Source organism: Sycon ciliatum, chromosome 1 (assembly GCF_964019385.1).
Source record: "Sycon ciliatum chromosome 1, ocSycCili1.1, whole genome shotgun sequence".
NCBI lineage: Eukaryota > Metazoa > Porifera > Calcarea > Leucosolenida > Sycettidae > Sycon > Sycon ciliatum.
This window is the reverse complement of record NC_088643.1, coordinates 71,277,507-71,298,514: the sequence shown is the minus strand read 5'-3', so window position 1 is coordinate 71,298,514 and position 21,008 is coordinate 71,277,507. Positions and strand designations below refer to the sequence as shown.

The 21,008-nt window shown below is 46.2% G+C and overlaps 1 protein-coding gene and 3 long non-coding RNA genes across 4 annotated transcripts in view; 2 read left to right on the top strand and 2 right to left on the bottom strand.

The window, feature by feature from the left end:
• LOC135806735 (glutaminase liver isoform, mitochondrial-like) overlaps positions 1-10,736 on the bottom strand; it is a 15,004-nt gene extending 4,268 nt beyond the window's left edge. Inside the window, exons 1-13 of the mRNA XM_065320963.1 lie at positions 10,214-10,736; positions 8,532-8,649; positions 8,153-8,268; positions 7,207-7,336; positions 6,557-6,636; positions 5,996-6,092; positions 5,525-5,591; positions 4,110-4,319; positions 2,772-3,081; positions 2,299-2,365; positions 1,932-1,988; positions 1,135-1,224; positions 591-677 (exon numbers count right to left, since the gene is read on the bottom strand). Of these exons, the coding sequence (XP_065177035.1) occupies positions 591-677; positions 1,135-1,224; positions 1,932-1,988; positions 2,299-2,365; positions 2,772-3,081; positions 4,110-4,319; positions 5,525-5,591; positions 5,996-6,092; positions 6,557-6,636; positions 7,207-7,336; positions 8,153-8,268; positions 8,532-8,649; positions 10,214-10,362 (1,578 nt within the window). The 5' untranslated portion in view covers positions 10,363-10,736. The remainder of the gene's footprint in view (positions 1-590; positions 678-1,134; positions 1,225-1,931; positions 1,989-2,298; positions 2,366-2,771; positions 3,082-4,109; positions 4,320-5,524; positions 5,592-5,995; positions 6,093-6,556; positions 6,637-7,206; positions 7,337-8,152; positions 8,269-8,531; positions 8,650-10,213) is intronic.
• A 258-nt stretch (positions 10,737-10,994) lies between these two features.
• On the top strand, positions 10,995-12,953 carry LOC135807090 (uncharacterized). The gene is made up of 3 exons (XR_010551449.1): positions 10,995-11,291; positions 11,384-11,544; positions 12,457-12,953. It is a non-coding gene; the product is annotated as an uncharacterized LOC135807090 (long non-coding RNA).
• A 1,469-nt stretch (positions 12,954-14,422) lies between these two features.
• LOC135807089 (uncharacterized) lies at positions 14,423-15,266 on the top strand. The gene is made up of 2 exons (XR_010551448.1): positions 14,423-14,744; positions 15,122-15,266. It is a non-coding gene; the product is annotated as an uncharacterized LOC135807089 (long non-coding RNA).
• An 879-nt stretch (positions 15,267-16,145) lies between these two features.
• Positions 16,146-19,462, bottom strand: LOC135807088 (uncharacterized). Its single transcript, XR_010551447.1, has 2 exons — positions 19,049-19,462; positions 16,146-16,605 (listed from the first exon to the last, which is right to left on the bottom strand). It is a non-coding gene; the product is annotated as an uncharacterized LOC135807088 (long non-coding RNA).
• Between the last annotated feature and the right edge of the window lie 1,546 nt (positions 19,463-21,008).

Sequence of the window (21,008 nt, the reverse complement as noted above, 5' to 3'; positions counted from 1 at the left end):
TTATTCAATGTTGGGTGTCATGGGTGTCATCTATCTTTATTTATCATATACCACTCTTTGGTCTAGAAAGAATACTTTTTTTGACATTACAATGAGAGTGAATAATCAACGGCTTGTCCACCAACTCTTTTACTACAGCCTCCATTGCAAGTGTGGTGCAACACTACAGCCTCCAATGCTAATGTGATCCAACACTACAGCCTCCATTGCAAGTGTGGCACAGTACTACAACCTCCATTGCAAGTGCGGTGCACCACTACAGCCTCCATTGCAAGTGTGGTGCAACACTACAGCCTCCATTGCAAGTGTGGTGCAACACTACAGCCTCCATTGGAAGTGAGGTGCAACACTACAGCCTCCATTGGAAGTGAGGTGCAACACTACAGCCTCCATTGCAAGTGTGGTGCAACACTACAGCCTCCATTGGAAGTGTGGTGCAACACTACAGCCTCCATTGCAAGTGTGATGCAACACTACAACTTCCATTGCAAATGTGGCGCAACACTACAAGTCTACAACAATCAACTGAATACACGTGCCAACACGTTAGGTGTGAAGAGGCCAGGGCATTGGCCAAGATCTCGCCTTACCTCAAAAGCGAAAAGCCCAGAGTTCAGGTTCATGCCACAAGACAACATCAGTGACAGCGTGTTCCGCACTGAGGAGGAGCTGAGAATCTACGAGTGAGCAGACAAGAAGACACATGCACAAACACATAGTGGCATACACATGCACACGCACACACATGCATGCACAAACAGCAACAGTGCAACCAGGTCCTACCTTGACGATAGTTTCGTGTCCGACAACACTCATCAGACGACACCTGTCTACGCATGCACATGCACGCAGTTGCTCTGTTAGCCAGTACCAGTCAGGGTTGCGGCATTGGCAGTGGGGCTGGCACTAGCACTGGCACCACAACCGGCTATTTCTGCCAAGACGCATGCAAGCCGCATAGTTTACAATCCACACAATGTAACCCTTATGATGAGAGGAGGGAGAGCTATCAGGTACTCAGTACCAAGTGCAAATACAAAAATAAAATCAAGCAACACTTGTGACAGAGTGCATGCATGCTTGCTTCTACGAATCTAGTTCCAAACAGTGATCCTCAAAGGGAGAACAGCTTACCTTTTGCCCGGTCAGTGGGCATACACCACCATTCGCCAACGTGGCAGCAGCAACAGCACCACTTTTGCACACAAACTGCATGCTGCATGTCTGCAAGAAGACAAGCAGGCGAACAGCGCCAATGAGGAACAGCCATGGCAATAACAGAAGCAGCATCAACAGCCTAGTGTTGAAGAGCAGCGCCACACTGCCATACCTGCACCAAGTCAAAGGCTTCCAGCAGATTGTATCGACGAGCTAATTTCACTCGGATTATGTTCCGATGCCAGAAAACCTAATCAGCACTCAAAGGTTGAGTGAGTCAGCACTAACAAGAACAGCAGCCCATCTCATGTGGAAATCGAAGAGAACACGACTACTCAACATGCTACAGTTCAGCAACCCGGGAAGACAAACCAAAGTGGGAAATACCAACAAACACACACAAACACACACACACACACACACACACACACACACACACAAAACACACTGTACAATAAGACTGTGCTGCACAATGCCCAGTAGAACTTCCTCTATGTTGACACACAGCTGTAACGGTGACTGGTACTATTAAGTTATCTCTCCCGGTGAGCACTCGAACAGCCGGCTGTAACAGACACCTCTAAAGCAAGAACACTTCTCCACCTTCGAGACCAGTCAGTTGTGCCCCAGCTATTCCAAAATCAAGCAGCTAATACGGCTTGTGTAATAGAACACATGCACATACGTGTCTTGTCCCTCGGGTGTACCAGGAACTGAGGGTGTACATGATTGCGAACGTCTACCCAATTTCAAAGTAAAATGTAGCCTCCTACCTGGAAATAGAACTCCAGTGTTGTTGCAAGGTCGAAATTTTCACTCTTCGGAAACGCCTGCAGAGAAGACAGAACCCAGGCACACAAATGCAGTGGTGAGAATTGCCCAAGGCACACCGAGCATGTACACAACCGGACAATGCCAGCTAATGGTGCAAGCTAGAGTCATCATCCGGTGCAGGCCGGCACAGAGAGGAGCTGGGAACAGAATTCAGACAGCTACACATTGACAGTACTGGCCACAGCATGTCGTCATGCACGCCCAGCTCAATATACCTGTCCCATAAAGTCACCACCTCACTCCCAACTGGAACTGGGCACTTGCCAAACAACAAGAATACACATGCAGAACTACTCAATGACTCACCCCCTTTTCTTTCAGGAAATACCCAAGCGCAAAGTTCCTGTCAGCGGTTTGCTTCTCGGACTGAAACCTATGCAAACAGTGATGATGACCACAACAAAGACGACAACAACGACGACAACAACAACGACGACAACGATAACAACAATAACAACATCGGCATGATCTCGAGGCCATATCCAATTACGGAAGTCTGGTTCAAATGGAAAAAATAATTGCAAGCATGTTACCACATACATGCACGCACGTGCACACACAAACACATGGATGCACGCATGTACACACACACACACACACACACACACACACACACACACACACACACACACACACACACATACACACACGCATGTACGCACACACACACACACACACACACACACACACACACACACACACACACACACGCATGCACACGCACACACAACTCAAACTAAGTACTGGGAGGAGACATCAATGCATCGACCGTCACCTACGTGGAGTTGTCAAAGCCGACAAACTCGCCTGCTGTCAATCGCAGATATTGGCTCTGCAGCTGGACACATAAGAAACAAGCGCAATGATGGCAGCAGCATTGAGATGAATACCATGAAGTACAGGGAGTGGGGTACTTTTTCTTGTCCGCAAACACACTATGGAGTACTGGCATGAGCAAAAAGTGCCGGAGTCCGCTCCTACCAGTCCTTGGCGGAACGTGCATACACATTCCTACACAGAGACAAGTCCAGGTTTTAGTGAAAGCAGCGGACAGATCAAGAACATCACATTCCTGATCCTCTAACTCCACTGTACTTGTACAGTAAGTATCGTTTATAAAGTGACCGGATATAATGATATACCGGTTATAGTGATAGAACACGTCAAAATCAAAATCAAATCAGAAAAAATACAGCTAAAATATCACTATATACACTATTATCGGCTATACCGATATATCGCTTATTGTGATGGACTTCAGGAAGCAAACCATATCAAATGTACAGGAAAATATCGCATATAATGATCAAGAGTGATGATCACAAAACAATTGTGTTTTTTTGTGTTGGCCGATTTTTCTTCACTGTTTTCTGACCAGACAACATTCGCTCCTTGATCGCATCTTTTTGCTTGATGATGGTTGAAACGCTCGACTGAGGCACACCAAACTTTTTTCCTACGGCAGACTGAGACACGCTAGGGTTTCTCTCTACGAACTCTACAATTTCAGCTTTCTTCTCAGTGGAAAGACAAACTCTCTTTTTCGGCGGAGGCTCCATGACCAGACCTTTCACTGGGGAACAACTTGGCAACTAAACAGGAAGGACAGCGAAGCCCAGACTTTCAGGTTAGCTACTGTCACGAATGTCACTCGACGTAGGTCTACTCATGATCTCTTTTTGATCTCGTTGGACACCGAGTACGCGAGTACGGATCCAGCTCAGGCTTTTTTTTTGGAGAACACGCTGAAGAAGCAGCCATGCCACATGATGTATCGAAGTACTGCAGTACATGTACAGTCTGTACCAGGGAGTAGTAAAATGTATTTTACTACTCCCTGGTCTGTACTCGTACTGCACTGCCATGCACTGCTCTGTGTCATGCATGCACCGGTACTCAGTCTGCGGAGCATGCATGCACTTTCAGCATGCTTTTTCCAGCGTGTACGCATCATTTCATGTGCAGTCATGTGCCATGTGTCGGTCAAACATGCAAATCGGCTATAGTGATGCACCGGATATAGTGATAAATTTTCGAAAACGTTATATCCGATATTTACTGTACGCCAGTATCTACACCGTCCACTAACAAAAGGAATACCAGTATCTACACTACCTAGTATACTACACACAGAATACTAAAACAGGATCTGTAATCAAGTCCATCATTTGTGTACTTCACAGAATGAAGACTCAGTAAAATACAGTACAAAACAAACAAAGTAGGCAACTCACCCAGTCGAAATTTGGCAGCTGTTTCCAGCTCCGGCTTCATGAGAGAGCAGAGGACAATAGCACCGGAATTCACCATTGGGTTGTGCGGTTTCCCTAATCATATACAAGCAGGAAATCAGAGAGAGAGAGAGAGAGAGAGAGAGAGAGAGAGAGAGAGAGAGAGAGAGAGAGAGGAGAGAGAGAGAGAGAGAGAGAGAGAGAGAGAGAGAGAGAGAGAGAGAGAGAGAGAGAGAGAGAGAGAGAGAGAGAGAGAGAGAGAGAGAGAGAGAGAGAGAGAGAGAGGGAGAGACGATTCTCTAAATTTCACTCTACCTCTAAACATGTTGTTCAACAGTAACACTAGCTGTAAGGAGACGCAATGCGGCATGCAATGTCATTTCTACTTCAGTACACATACCAGCGAGTCAAGGCAAGTTTTAACAAACTGCTGGAAAGTGCTCAAGACACAGAGTGCAGTCCGTTGTCTTAACTGTATGAAAGAGAGAGGGGGATCCAATTGGAATTTGCTCTGACTTTGAGTTTCATGCCGAAGCACTCATCAGACAACTGATAATAATTATAATCTGGGGAATAATCATTAATTCATTATAATAATGTTCCTGCGTGAATCTTGACACTAAACAGTTGACGGTGAATATTTGAGCGGGTATCACTCACTCCACACACCAACACTTAACTCTGTCTCTTTCTCTCTCACTCTGTCTGTCTGTCTGTCTCTCTCTCTGTCTCTGTCTGTCTCTCTCCTATGTACCAGATAATCATCTATGATATGACTGACCACCAAATATGCACGTAGGTAGGTTCTAATATCATGCACAGTTGCATATGCTTGCAGTGTGCTACACAGTGACAGATCACATTCGAGAAGGCTTATAAAGTTAAATTGGTCCCGTTCCGGCTAGATATGCAACACTGGCTGGACACGATGTGTTTGGATAGCTGATTAGCGACCCACGACACACGACTGCCACGTGATTACTGCACGAATCATGCCACGTGATTACTGCACTAATCATGCTGCGATTACTGCACTAATCATGCTGCGATTACTGCACGAATCATGCTGCGATTACTGCACGAATCATGCTGCGATTACTGCACTAATCATGCTGCGATTACTGCACTAATCATGCTGCGATTACTGCACGAATCATGCTGCGATTACTGCACGAATCATGCTGCGATTACTGCACTAATCATGCTGCGATTACTGCACGAATCATGATTAGTGCACGAATCATGTTGCGAGCAAAAAGATGACCACAAGTACACGGCATTGTATTGATTGTCCTCCTCACCATCTTTGTTCAAGAGCATTGTGTTGAATGCCTGTCCACTGGGTTCTTGTCCAATGTATGAATGAACCTGAAAAGGCAAGCGCACCCCCCCCCCCCCCCATACACACACACACGAGCGCACAAACACAACATAATCAGTCATTGGCACGAGCATGTGCGCACATCCACATGTAAACACGACGTCGTAACTGTCATGCATCAGCGTCGGCCAACGGCACCAAGTACTACTACAGCACACTCGGGACAATGCCAAACACATAAATGTACCAGTGTTGCCCGATAGTGTTGATTGGTCACACGTGCATGTGAGACTCACATTGTGAGTGTGATCATGTCAGAACAAAAAAGCCTTCACTCACTAGTATGAAAACACTAATCTGCCTTCATGTTCTTGTGTAACAAAGCACAAAGCACCGGTACATGTACACTGGAATAAGATGACCCCCCCCACACACACACACATGTACTCACAAAGTCAGAGTCCTTGTCATCCAGTACCAATGGATAGTTCAGGCATTTCCCAGCTGACTGCACACAAAACGGAACTTCATCATCACCGAAAGACGCTCTGAAAACAATAGCACAACACAGAGCAACATACACACAAGTATACAATGAGACAGACACAGTGATAAGGAGAGAGAGAGAGAGAGAGAGAGAGAGAGAGAGAGAGAGAGAGACAGAGAGAGAGAGAGAGAGAGAGAGAGAGAGAGAGAGAGAGAGAGAGAGAGAGAGAGAGAGAGAGAGAGAGAGAGAGAGAGAGAGACAGACAGAGAGAGACAGAGAGAGACAGAGAGAGAGACAGAGACAGAGAGTACCAAACTCAAGCACAGTAGGAAGGCGATAACACATGACTACTCCAGGCAGAAACTTATGCTATGTGATGCTCTGCACCTGTGGAGGATTGGGCTACTACGATTTTTTTGTATCGTTTTAGGTTGCATTACAGAAGTCTGCCATCACAAGGTAAATGATACAATTCCGTACATGTACGTGCAGCTCCTACAGGGATGTTAAGCTAGAATTACTCACCGCTGACCGTCCACAGTACAAACTGATGCTGCCCAGTAGTCTGGATTCACTTTTTGCAACTGAGGAATGGCTGAAAACAGCTGAGCACGAAATACGAGAGAGAGAGAGAGAGAGAGAGAGAGAGAGAGAGAGAGAGAGAGAGAGAGAGAGAGAGAGAGAGAGAGAGAGAGAGAGAGAGAGAGAGAGAGAGAGAGAGAGAGAGAGAGAGAGAGAGAGAGAGAGAGAGAGAGAGAGAGAGTCAACGATGTGAAGAGAGAACAGGTCAAACTAGTGCCCACTGGTAAATGAATATGAAACATTGAATGAAATTCATAAATTTAAGCAAGCTGGCATATACAATGATTGGTTACCCCCCCCCCCCCCCCCCCACACACACACACATAGACTCATACACAATCTCTGGACTGGCAGCTGCTAGACCCATACATTAATCTGTTCAATCATCAAAGTTCTGTAGTAGGCAAAACTGCAAAGAACACAGAACGATTATGGCAACTTCAAATTTACCCCTTTTGAACAATTTCCGGGGGGAGGGGGGGGGATTCATTTCACCGCATTACTACCGCTCTATTCTCTTCTTTCCTATGTCACACACTGGAGAGTACCTGAGCTATGCTATGGAAATCTATGTTACAGAGAAGAAGACATACTTCGCCATCCGTGTTGTCCTTCACAGCATGGTATATTTTCTGGACATCATTCTTGAAACGCGGGAAGTCGGGTACGGTGATTTTTTGCGTAAGAACCTTGGCTAGGAGCGTGAATTTATCGCCAACACCTCTGACAAACAAAGCACCAAACACACAGCACACAAGATATGCATAGACACGGGTGGGAACACAGATATACACAAGAGTTCCATGATTGTACAACTTTTAAAACCTTTGTCGATACGAAGCGTCTGGACAAACTATTGTGTACATTCCAACTCCCTCAAAAGGAAAAAAATTACGGCTCGCGTGAGACTCGGGTGGATGCCGAGTTTTCCACATCCGCAGGAACACCACCACCACTAAGGAATCAAGGTTCAACTCCCTCAAACTTATGAATAATATCTATTGTTGGGGCTCCTCGCGTAATAGTTTCTACATGAAGTGTGTGGGTTACAGTGAGGACTGTGTCCCACCAGCCTGCGTGGATTTACAGGAGGGGTGAGTTTCGAAGTCTGAAGGAAGAGTTGAACGGTCGCTGCTGTGGATGATGACTACACCAAAGCTTAGTGGCAAAGCATCGCTGGCCATAACTGGCATAAGGGAGGGTCCCTGGTTCGAGTCCTACATTGTAGTGGTGGCAGTCAATTTGTCTTCAGACTTTTCTGATTTCGACTCCCTTAACTTGTATATCGATAACCCAAAAGGCTCTGCAGCCTATATCAAAGGGTGGTTCCTCTTGCGATACTGAAAACAAATGATGTAGTTGATGTACTGGGGTACTCAGGCCGAGTTTCTGTTTCCTTGCACCGTGCACTGCTTGTAAATACAAAAACAATATGCAAACATTGCACAGCACAGCTCCAGAGCAGCCCCTCACTGACAAAACTGTGACTAGCACCAATGCACCACTTCATGACAGGCAGACACATGCTGGTCAACTTACTGTATAAGAGCATCGAATGGCATTAAGCCCTCGTTCTCTTGTGATGCTCTGCGAAATGCCACCAACGACTCCTTCAGTCTAGGATCAGACGTCAGTATTCCAGCCTTCCGCAAGTCCTACAGCATGTTTCCACAGGAACAGTACATAAACAATCACATGATCTAAAGTACACACCCAACAGCACCAGAAGAAGGCATGCCACAACAGTGACACAGCAAGAACGAACCATCCGAAAAGCCAGGTTAAAAAAAACAGCAAATAATTGGACTGGATTGTTTACATTACACCGTCGAGAATCAAGGCACAGATCATCCTACAGCAGCAGCAGCAATAACAATAACTACGCACGTGCACACAGAGTAAAAGAGAACCCACTCACACTGAGCAGCTTCTGCGTGATGACTAGACCATCTTCATTGCAGTAGCGCCGGAACACCGAGTACTCGGCAGAGCTCTCCAGCCTGTCCTGAGCATCTTTGAAGTCTGTACTACCATCACTAGCAATGCACGCACACACACACATGACAATGCACACACAAACAAAACAAAAACATGGGTGGACTCGGATGGAGAGCCAAGGAAAAAATTATAGAAAAAGTTTGTCAAGTAACTGGTGGTGTTAGTGGACATTATAGCGTAACTTGTAGTTCATTGGTCCTTTTCTTTTCTATAAAAACATGGGTGGTGAGCTTATAATGATTATAGGCAAGAGGAGAGGCAAACAGGTATGATGTGTGACTAATAGGGGATTCACACGACGTGCAAACTCAAGTGTGTGGTACTCTTTTACTCGTGTGACCAAAACGCGTGCAAAATCTTGATAAACTTGCTCGGGGGTTGTGGGCCCACTTTTGTGCTTTGTGCGCGTGTAAAAACAGCGAAAGTACATGAGTATGCTCGAGTACACAGACGCATGCAAGATTTGCACGGGTCTGCTGTCTGTGTGAATCCGATGGGCAGCTTGTCCACTTTTACACAAACGTGTTTTCGTTTATTTTCACGTGGTGTGAATAGCCTATTACAGTCCACCAATGTAACCATATCATATACAGTCATATAGGGCGACAACAAGGCACACACCTGACAGGTAGTACCGAGACAACCAACGACCTGATGCCTAGCTCCAACATATCTCCAAAGCGCAAACCAAGAGCCTTCCAATTAGGAAGGCTCAGGTTAGGGAGAGGTCAACCGGGTGTCGCTTCAGAATACATTGGCGCATACCTGACCGAGAGATCTGAAATCCGTTGTCCAATGTGTGCATGCGTGTGTGCGTGTGTGTGTGTGCCAAGTTTCAACCGAGACCATTACATGGTTCTGAAATTTGTGCTAGTCCAGCTATGAAGTGTGTGAGTAGCCATGGTGACACAACATCACTAGCATAATAGTGACCACATTAGTGATATCATCACTCTCGATTCTGACATACCATTACCAATGATTATGTGGATGTACATATGTATACAGCACACCCTGAGGGTAGATCTAAAGTGATGTGCTACACGTAGTCAACAGAATGGAGGGAGAGATCAAATCCACAACTTCTCCAAGTGATAATCACCGGCGACATGTGTCATTACAGTCATAATGATTGGGCAAGATAGCAGCACTGAAACTTGAAGATGTGCACCTTATTCAGGCCCGGCGGAACCGGTCCGGTTGGGCAGGCCATGGCCGGACCAACTTTGTGGCCACCAACATGTGTTACTACTGAGGAGGGCATGGGTATACCCTCCATATCATACACAAAGTATGAAAGGCTAGGGTATGGCCGGACCAATCCCAAAACTGCTTTCGCCAGTCCTGTTATCTAATTCCTTCTTGCCATTGTTTGGACTAGAGTAACCCACATCTAGACCTGATTTTCTGGCGAATAGCAGGAGAGGGGGGAAACTGGAATTACTAGGTGTACAATGCTGTAAAGCCAGCCCTGTACACGTGCAGACTGTACATGACCAGTTTTTCAGATGTACATCATACAACAGCGCAGTAACATAGAACGTGATGGAAAGCAAGCAGCACTGCTATAGGCACTCCTACTGAGTTAGTCCTAGTACTTACCCTGGTGCTTCTAGAGACGAGGAAGCGTGTCTTGCACACACATGACGTCCGGAGAGGACAGCAGAGCAGCGAGCGCCAATGGCAGGTCGCAGCAGAGATGTAGGCCTAGCCAGTCGACTGGCTACGCGACTATAGAGCCTCCAGCCCATGCCTGTTCAAGACGCTAATTGCTATAGCAGGAATTATTTCTCTCTCGATTCTCTTCTGGATAACGGTTTCCCCCAACACGGCTGGTGACGACACTGTACCTAGTTTTCACGAACCAAAGCATCCTCAAATTCTGTACTCCACTCTTTTTTTCCTTTCGACACAAGGATGAAAATTGTCGCGAGAGAAATCAAACAACAGCTGCCTTACGCCAACTTGGGAAGTATGGCTCGCATTGGCTTCAAGTAATGAGCGTAAAGATCAAATACTCCGCTGCCTGACGGGGTGTAAATACCAGTGAAAGGACGAGGCCTTTCAGTGAGTTCGGTTTTGAATCACCAATAGTCAATACAGAACAAGACAGGCAGTGCTTCCACTCAGCAGCAGTCAGCTCAGACTTTCGAAATGAATAGAAATCCTGTTTTCTCGACCTGGGATTTTGAAACATCCATGATCACGGAATGTCGTCATCAAAGCTAGCATGTTGTCATTTTTTTGTGATGAATGAATGAAATGGGGCTGTTAAGTGATGACGTCACAGTTCCTTCGATACGCATAACAACGATCCCACTGGGGACAAACAAAAAGTAGCGTCGTCTCCACCGAACCAGTTGTCAGTGGCAACATATAGGAATCGTGTACATTTCTTCGTTTCTTCTTTGCTGTTTTCAGTGAGTGTTTTGTTTTCTCTTTGTCCTTGATCTCGACGATGTTGTCGTGCTCATTACCTTACTGAGACGTCTCTTGTGACTGTAGCCAGTGTCACGGAGGATTTTATTGGCGTGACAAGGTAGATCGCCGAGATCGAGCGTGAAAACGCTCTGCATTAGTAGCTCCTGTAGAATGTTTTCTGGGATGGCGTATCCATGGTCAACAAAACCAAGGTGCAAGACAGCATGAGAGATCGTGTAAACGATGTGAACTCTAAAAGGTAAGCTCCTGAACAAGTGGAAAGATATAGGTATTTACAAACTCTCTCTTCATCCATCGATTGCCGCTATGCATTGCATTTTGTCTTCACAGATTATCTGGCCAAATTTATTGTAACTAGAGAGTGCAATCGTGCTTGGGGCCCATCCCAATGTCATCACATGGCTGTGGTGACTAGTGTATATCTGGGAGAATTTTTCCTCGACTGATACGGAGTGCAGGTGGATCGATTATGAGAAATGCGAACATGTGAAGTAATTAGTTGTGTCGAAGAAATGTGCAATAAAATACAATTTACTTTACACTCAAACATACACTGTAGATGTACATGTAACATCATGATAATGATTCCATCTTCATTGTCCCGCAACTGGTACACCATACGCACCGAATACATGGTGTGTGTGCGCGCGCAAGCGAGCGCGCGCATGTACATGCACACACTCTCATGCGTGGCCGAGTCGGCCAGATGAACAGACCATGCATTTGCACGAGGTGTCCGTAATGCCATTGGAACGCTGTACTTTATGACTTTATTCCAAAAGAGTATGTCTTGCCCCTGACGAATGGAGTTGTGTCTGTGCTCAGCGGGTATCGGGCTATGCCGCAACACAGCAATCAGCGCTGCAATTAAAAGAGCACTGCATGGATTATTTTGACTACCGTAGAATCCCGCGGATAAGCCCATGGGCCTATCTGTTTCACAAGGACATTTCGGTGGGCTTATACGAGAACATGGGCTTATACGCGGGCATGGGCTTATACGCCGACAACAAGTTGTGCTACTGAAAAGTATCAAGGAAGTGAGAAGTACATTGCTGAAAACCACTGTGCAAACAAAAACAACCGATGATTGTACTGAAATGTACGAAAAAAAACTAATGACTATGTGCGGTATGGCCAAGAGTCCATAATTTTTGGACTCTCGGTATGATCTAAGCCCATGGGCTTGTTCGATGAAGCTTTGTGATGTTCGAACAAACCCTGGGCTTATGCGCGGGCATGGGCTTATACGCGGGTGGGCTTATCCGCGGGATTCTACGGTAACTTCCTTTGCGTTTACTTGGTTGAGCCCGTGGTTTCATTTCTGTGTTCTGTCATGATTGGCCTCTGGAAATAATCAGAGTGGATGTCATTTTGCCATATATGTGTGCCTTGTGCGACAGGTTCAAGGCTAGATGCACTTCACATTCGGCGTGCGATCTCAGCGTCTGGGACCTGATGAAGTCTTGGTTGGATGATTATTCAAGCCTGATACTACTCGACACACCAATGTACATGTCAATGTAATTTTTCAGAGCTGCACTATTTACGTGTTGATGCTTACTTCGGTGTTAGCGTGTTTCCCCCGGATTGTTTCTATCATCATGATCGTGTGTTCTTGGGCTGAGCGAGCACATGCACAAGTGTGCAGCTATAACCCTGTGTATCTTTGGTTACACTTTGTTCTGCAATGCATGTACCTTGTAACATTATGTGCTTGCACTGCTTTGTCTGGCCTGCGTATTTCAGGACTATTCAGTGCATTAGACCCAGGTTTGTTTGGTTGCCGGATGATCTCTTGTTGCGTCGCTCTGTATTTGTATTCATCAATTTTTGGGCTTGAGAATTGAGCTGTTGTGTGGTTCCCAATATGAAAACATCATGCTGGTGCTCTGTGTTTCGATTATCGACTGTCGGAGCAGTCATGCATGTATTAGCAGAACGGTCAATACTGTAGTCTTTTCACGTGTTTGTCTTTTTTGCGTTTTTGCCGGGGGTATTAGCGGTAACGCTGCACACAGAACGGCAGTGTTGCATCACTGGACGACCCTGCCTCTGCATCTGACTTAATTTCCCCAGGATCTGGTGCAGTTACACCAGACAGCCACTTCCTGTAAACACGCAAACAGCAAAAGAAGAGATCCCGCAAATCAGGAAAAACCATTGTGGAAAGTATAGAGTAGATCATACAACATTCAATAATCTGGAGTAATTACAGTGAGACAAACACTTCAAACAGTGCTCTCTCTGCCTCCATCCTTCCAAAAATACCCAATCACAATTCCCTAGAATTATTTTATTTTATATTCTTAGGACATCATTCTGAACATAATAAATTCTTCCATGGGTCTTCAATCACCACGGAGGGCGAAAATATATCTAAGTCATGCAGTTTACGGGAGGTGCGAGCTGTCATGGATATAGAGGCTGATATTGTGCCAGCGTGAGGGCAGAGACAGAAAGAAGACACTGATTTCTTGAACAACTCACCTATATATAATCGAATCCACAAGGAGCGCTCATACTTTGATCCATCAGGACGCGAAACATCTTCAAAGCACTCTCAAACACGGAGTTTTACTGTGGACAGGCAATTTCACAGCCATCATGAAGGCACTCGACGACTACAGGAGTTTTGTAGAGGAAAGAACAAGGAGTAAAGAGCGACAACAATCGCTTGAAGAAAAAGCAAAGAAACACTGCTGTCTCTCCAGTCATTTAGATGCTGTTGCCCTTGACATCTGGTTCCATCCACGAATCACGATCCAGAGGACGCGACTTTTGTTTGTCCCCAGTGCTCTCCGTTGCTATGCGTATCGAAGGAGCCGTGACGTCACACTTAACAGCCCCATTCAGGGAGTCGTAAAATATTTTACGACTCCCTGGCCCCATTGTAATCAAGCACGCTCAGGACAGCTACAGGAGTCAGGAGGTCATGATGGCTGAATCTTGCCCGAGCCTGCAGCCCAAGGCCCGTAGGCCCGAGGGCTGCAGGCAAGGGCAAGATTCAGCCATCATGACAGACAGAGCGTGCTTGATTTGATTTCTTACAGCGCGAAGCAACATATTAGGGAAGGTCAAAGGTCGAAAGGTCGAAAAATTATTCCCGAAATGACGTCAACGGTCCGAACATTCCCGAAATGACGTCAAACGGTCCTGAAACTCCCGAAATGACGTCAAACGGTCCTGATGATTATGCCCGCGGCGGGAAGATCGCCTATTGGCCATGGCCCCGGCAACGATCACGTGTCATGTAAGAAGGAATTTTCTTATATGACACGTGACACGTGATCGTTGTTATGCGTGAAGTAGGCGCGGATACCGAGCTCGAGACTCCGAGACCATGGGGCTGTTAAGTGTGACGTCACGGCCCCTTCGATACGCATAGCAACGGAGAGCACTGGGGACAAACAAAAGTCGCGTCCTCTGGATGGAACCAGTTGTGAAGGGCAACAGCATCTAAATGACTGGAGAGAGAACAGTTTTTCTTTGCTTTTTCGTCAAGCGATTGTTGTCGCTCTTTACTCCTTGTTCTTTCCTCTACAAATCTCCTGTAGTCGTCGAGGGCCTTCATAATGGCTGTGAAATTGGCTGCCCACTGTAAAACTCCGTGTTTGAGAGTGCTTTGAAGATTCTTCGCCTCCTGATGGATCAAAGTACGAGCGCTCCCTGTGGATTCGATTATATGTAGGTGAGTTGTTCAAGAAATCAGTGTCTTCTTTCTGTCTCTGCCCTCACGCTGGCACAATATCAGCCTCTATATCCATGACAGCCCGCACCTCCCGTAGACTGCATGACTTAGCTGTATTCTCGCCCTCCGTGGTGATTGAAGACCCATGGAAGAAGTTGTTCAGAATGATGTCCTGAGAATATAAAATAAAATAATTCCAGGGAATTGTTACAGGGTATTTTGGAAGGATGGAGAGAGAGAGAGAGAGCACTGTTTGAAGTGTTTGTCTCACTGTAATTACTCCAGATTATTGAATGGTGTATGATCTACTCGATATTTTCCGCAATGGTTTTTCCTGATTTGCGGGATCTCTTCTTTTGCTGTTTGCGTGTTTACAGGAAGTGACTGTCTGATGTATCTGCACCAGATCCTGGGGAAATGAAGTCAGATGCAAAGGCAGGGTCGTCCAGTGATGCAACACTGCCGTTCTATGTGCAACGTCACCGCTAATTCCCCCGGCGAAAACACAAACACGTGAAGAGACTACAGTATTGACCGTTCTGGTAATGAATCGTGACTGCTCGGACAGTCGATAATCGAAACACAGAGCACCAGCATGATGTTTTCATATTGGGAACCACACACCAGCTCAATTCTCAAGCCCAAAAATTGATTAATACAAAACACAGAGCGACGCAACAAGAGATCATCCGGCAACCAAACCAACCTGGGTCTGATGCACTGAATAGTCTTGAAATACGCAGGCCACACAAAGCAGTGCAAGCACAGACTGTTACAAGGTACATGCATTGCAGAACAAAGTGTAACCAAAGATACACAGGGTTATAGCTGCACACTCGTGCATGTGCTCGCTCAGCCCAAGAACACGCAGGATGATAGAAATAATCCGGGGGAAACACGCTAATGTCATGACCGGGGAGTGGGCCAGACATACTCTCAGGATTCTACAATTCCAGGTTCTTTACGGAAATACAGTAAGATCGGGCGCCGAAGAACGCAGAGGCTCGAGCGCAGCCTAGGAAAGTTCTTAAATTTTTGATTCTAGCCAGACCGTTCTTATTCACACGCGCGCGGCGAGTCGAGTGACGTCATGACGTTTGTCATGTACATGTACATGTACATGTAGTGCAGTGTAGTACTTCTAAACTAGTGGGTGTCGTAAATGGGAATGACTGTACATGTAGCAGTTACTGTTTACACGTGTACATGACATGTACTCACCTCCCATACATGTACAATGTTCCAAATTTTAAAAGTTTTCTTAAATCTGATAATTCTAGCCTGGACTGTTCTTAAACTTTGCCGGTTTTCCAGCCTGGGTGTTCTTCGGCGCCCGATCTTACTGTATACCAGGAGTCCAGATACCCATTCCTCACCCTCACCACACAAGAAGACCAAAGCTTCACTCTAGGACCAAGCTCAAACAACAGAGAAGCAACAAGAACAACAACAACCAGCGATCGATGCAAAGCATCGAGCTATATACTACAAGACCTAGTAGCGTGCACGGCGCGGAGCGAGCAAGTAGCCAGCAAAGGATGAATAGTGATAGGTTTCACAACACTATTGATCGACAAGACACATCGCCGCCATGGCAAACACTTCATAAAGACACATGTATAAGCAGACGGAATACAATACAGATAATGACATTGTAGCAACACACGGACACGACACTAGCACCGAAGTAAGCATCAAGACGTAAATAGTGCAGCTCTGAAAAAGTAAAAACTACATTGACATGTACATGTACATTGGTGTGCCGAGTAGTATCATCCTTGATCACCCATCCAACCAAGACGTTATCAGGTCCGAGACGCCGAGATCCCACGCCGAATGTGAAGTGCATCTAGCCTTGAACCTGTTGCACAAGGCACACACATATGACAAAAAATGACATCCACTCCGATTATTTCCAGAGGCCAATCATAACAGAACACAGAAATGAAACCACGGGCTCAACAAAGTAAACGCAAAGGAAATTAGTTAAAATAATCCATGAAGTGCTATTTTAATTCCCGTAGCTATGCAGAAGACGTTACTTCAGTAACGTCTGGCGCTAGCCAGGGTCCACACAGCTTTAATTGGGTGTTTGTTTGTGTGTTTGTTTGTGTCACGCCTGGCGCTATCCGTATCTGACGGCAAAAAAGCATAGGATGTTATAAATTTTTCAATTCTCCTTTTTTCTTCAGGCATATCCTGGGATTCGAACCCGCACTATCGCCCTACATGCATTCCCCCATACACTTCGCATTCATACCCATTCTTCCAAGTTGCTTTACGTTATTATCTTGCGTTTGAAAGCCCTATTTGAATATTGCGGGCAGCTGTATGTGGCCAGCTGTGTTTGATGGTACGGTACGGGAGACGGTGTCGTATTACCCTCGATCGTACCTGTCCCATACCTATCCCCTACCGTACCGTGCCATCAAAGACGGCTGGCCACAATGCATATTCAAATAGGGCTTTCAAATGCAAGATCACAATGTGAAACAACTTGGAAGAATTAGTATGTATGCGAAGTGTATCGGGGGATGCATGCAGGGCGCGCGATAGTGCGGGTTCGAATCCCAGGTTATGTCTTACAAAAAAAGGAATTTTTTAAAGAATTTATAACATCCCTATGCTTTTTTTTTGTCTAGGTCATCAAGGCAAAAAAGCATAGCGTAGGGCCCTGAGCTTCCAAGCTCTCTCGTTCCAGCGCTGACTGCAGTGTGGCGTCATGGCCCGATACCCGCTGAGCATAGACACAAACTCCATTTGACAGGGGCACGACATACTATTTTGGAATAAAGTCACAGGGGCGTAGCACCCGCTACGACTGGTACGACCATGGCCGCACCACTTTTCGAAAAGTGTGGTCCGTCTGGAACGTGCAAAACCGTAATAAAAAATCAGGATCCATCGATATTTGCATATGCGCATCAGACCTTTTTCTAGACTCGTAGATCTGTTATGCATCTGCAGTCGTACTGAGTACTGTACTCGACTCGACTGCACACTGCGCCAGAAGTTCCCAGAACGCAGGATTTTGTGTCTTTTTTACAAAATTTTCCCGGGGGGGGGGGGCGGACCCCCTCCAACACGGCCTTCCGCCGCACCGACCTTCGGTCGTACCACTTCCAAAACCCCTCCTACGCCCCTGAGTCATAAAGTACAGCACTCCAATGACATGGCGGACACCTCGTGCAAATGCGTGGTCTGTTCATCCGGCCAACTCGGCCACGCATGAGAGTGTGTGCATGTACGCGCGCACGCAAGCGCGCACGTGCACACACACCATGTATTCGGTGCGTATGGCGTACCTGTTGCGGAGATAATGAAAATGGAATCATTATCATGATGTTACATGTACAGTGTATGTTTGAGTGTAAAGTAAATTTTATTTTATTACACATTTCTTCGACACAACTTACTCCACATCTTCGCATTTCTCATAATCCATCCATCTACACTCCGTCTCAGTTGAGGAAAAATTCTCCCAGGTATACACTAGTCACCACAGCCATGTGATGACATTGGGATGGGTCCCAAGCACGATTGCACTCTCCAGTTACAATATAATTTATTCCCGTAGCTATGCAGAAGACGTTACTTCAGTAACGTCTGGCGCTAGCCAGGGTCCACACAGCTTTAATTTGGTATTTGTTTGTTTGTGTGTTTGTTTGTTTGTTTGTTTGTTTGTGTCACGCCTGGCGCTATCCGTATCTGACGGCAAAAAAGCATAGGATGTTTTTTTTTTTTTCAGGCATATCCTGGGATTCGAACCCGCACTATCGCCCTACATGCATTCCCCCATACACTTCGCATTCATACCCATTCTTCCAAATTGCTTCACGTTAATCTTGCGTTTGAAAGCCCTATTTGAATATTGCGGGCAGCTAGACGGTGTCGTATTACCCTCGATCGTACCTGTCCCGTACCTATTCCCTACCGTACCGTGCCATCAAAGATGGTTGGCCACAATGCATATTCAAATAGGGCTTTCAAATGCAAGATCACAATGTGAAACAACTTGGAAGAATTAGTATGTATGCGAAGTGTATCGGGGGCTGCATGCAGGGCGCGCGATAGTGCGGGTTCGAATCCCAGGTTTAAAAAAAAGGATTTTTAAAGAAAACATCCCTATGCTTTTTTTTGTCTAGGTCATCAAGGCAAAAAAGCATAGCGCAGGGCCCTGAGCTTCCAAGCTCTCTCGTTTGTCCAGATTATCTGTGAAGACAAAATGCAATGCATAGCGGCAATCGATGGATGAAGAGAGAGTTTGTAAATACACATATCTTTCCACTTGTTCAGGAGCTTACCTTTTGGAGTTCACATCGTTTACACGATCTCTTATGCTGTCTTGCACCTTGGCTTTGTTGACCATGGATACGCCATCCCAGAAGACATTCTACAGGAGCTACTAATGCAGAGCGTTTTTCACGCTCGATCTCGGCGATCTACCTCGTCACGCCAATAAAATCCTCCGTGACACTGGCTACAGTCACAAGAGACGTCTCAGTAAGGTAATGAGCACGACAACGCCGTCGAGATCAAGGACAAAGAGAAAACAAAACACTCACTGAAAACAGCAAAGAAGAAACGAAGAAATGTACACGATTCCTATATGTTGCCACTGACAACTGGTTCGGTGGAGACGACGCTACTTTTGTTTGTCCCCAGTGGGATCGTTGCTATGCGTATCGAAGGAACTGTGACGTCATCACTTAACAGCCCCATTGCCATTGGCATTTTGCCATTGGTCGGCAAAGCCTGCATGCAGCACCCCCATTGCCACCGCTGCCTTGCCTTGCCTTGCATCCCGAAATAGGCTGTTGTTTTAGTCATTTCCTAAACACTTGAGCAGCACATAACCATCGGGTATTACCTTAGAAAGAAAGAAGAGTAAGACGAGACTCGGAGAGAGAGAGAGAGAGAGAGAGAGAGAGAGAGAGAGAGAGAGAGAGAGAGAGAGAGAGAGAGAGAGAGAGAGAGAGAGATAGAGAGAGAGTTGGGAGTACGATTTGAGGAAGATTATACATTGAATATCAACAGACCACCTACTCCCCCATCAATTTCTATTCAAGGGACCGCAAGTGGCTGGAGACCAGTCTGCCCATACTATCGGACACTCTCGGTACCTGGTCCTTAAATGTCAACCAATCGAAGACTGAGTGGATACATCTGACAGCGGGCTCACACGATTGGAAGACCTCGAAGCACCTTGGATCATTGATTGCGGAGGAGGAAGACTGTGGCAGATGAATGAGTCAGGCGTCAACATCCTTCGGACGGATGTATACGGTGTGGCTGAGGAGGGAGGAGATCACAGAGACGAGAAGGTTACGTCTGTACAATGCCATTGTCCTCCCGAGTCTCCTATACAACTGTGAGGCATGGGGATTGACGGCAGGAAACCTCTCCAAGATTGACGTACTCCACAGAAAGCAACTTCGATGTATCCTGTTTGCTTCAAGACAAAGTCAGCAATAAACACCTGTACGAACGTTGTGAAACCTGCCCAATATCCACCCTGATTAAACAGCGAAGGAGGAGAATGACAGAACACGTCCTGAGAATGTCCCCCGACACGCCCGCCAGCAAAGCCATGGACATCTACTTGACCCAAGACTCCCGAGGCCGGCCAGGGCACCCAAGAAAGACGTTGGCAACCTGCGTTGCGGAGGACATGAGAGAGGCCGGAATGACTTTCACCACAGTGCGGGATCTCGACCTGGCGATCGAGCGGGCAAGGGACAAACCGGCATGGAGAGCGATGGTCTACAACTAATGATACTGAACTAGAACAACGGAAAGATTCATCAAGAGACAGCAGCGGACCGAACATTAGTGTTGCACAATATTAATGTTCCATTACAGGCAATTGTGTTATTATTTATTATCCATCAGCACTCGGCCGAAGGCCGGAGATTGGCACCGACCCACCGGGCTAGCATCCAGCAGCCAAAGCCATACATTATGGACATTAAAATGATGGTAGGTAAACAACAGAGAGAAACACATAACACTATATCGATCATAGGAAACACGAGAGGGTTTGGAGGAAAATAGGACCGAAAGAACTCCACCACGGCACCCACCCAAGAGCATTACAAATCAAGGACCTTTCGCAGGATAGCTGCCGAGACACAGAGCAGAGAGAGAGTGCCAGTAGCTGGTAATACCGATGGTGTCAAGGTATCCTGGCAACTGTTTAGAAACAGTGCCCAAAGTCCCAACTATCACAGGAACAGTCTGAGTCTCAACTTGCCATGGCCGATG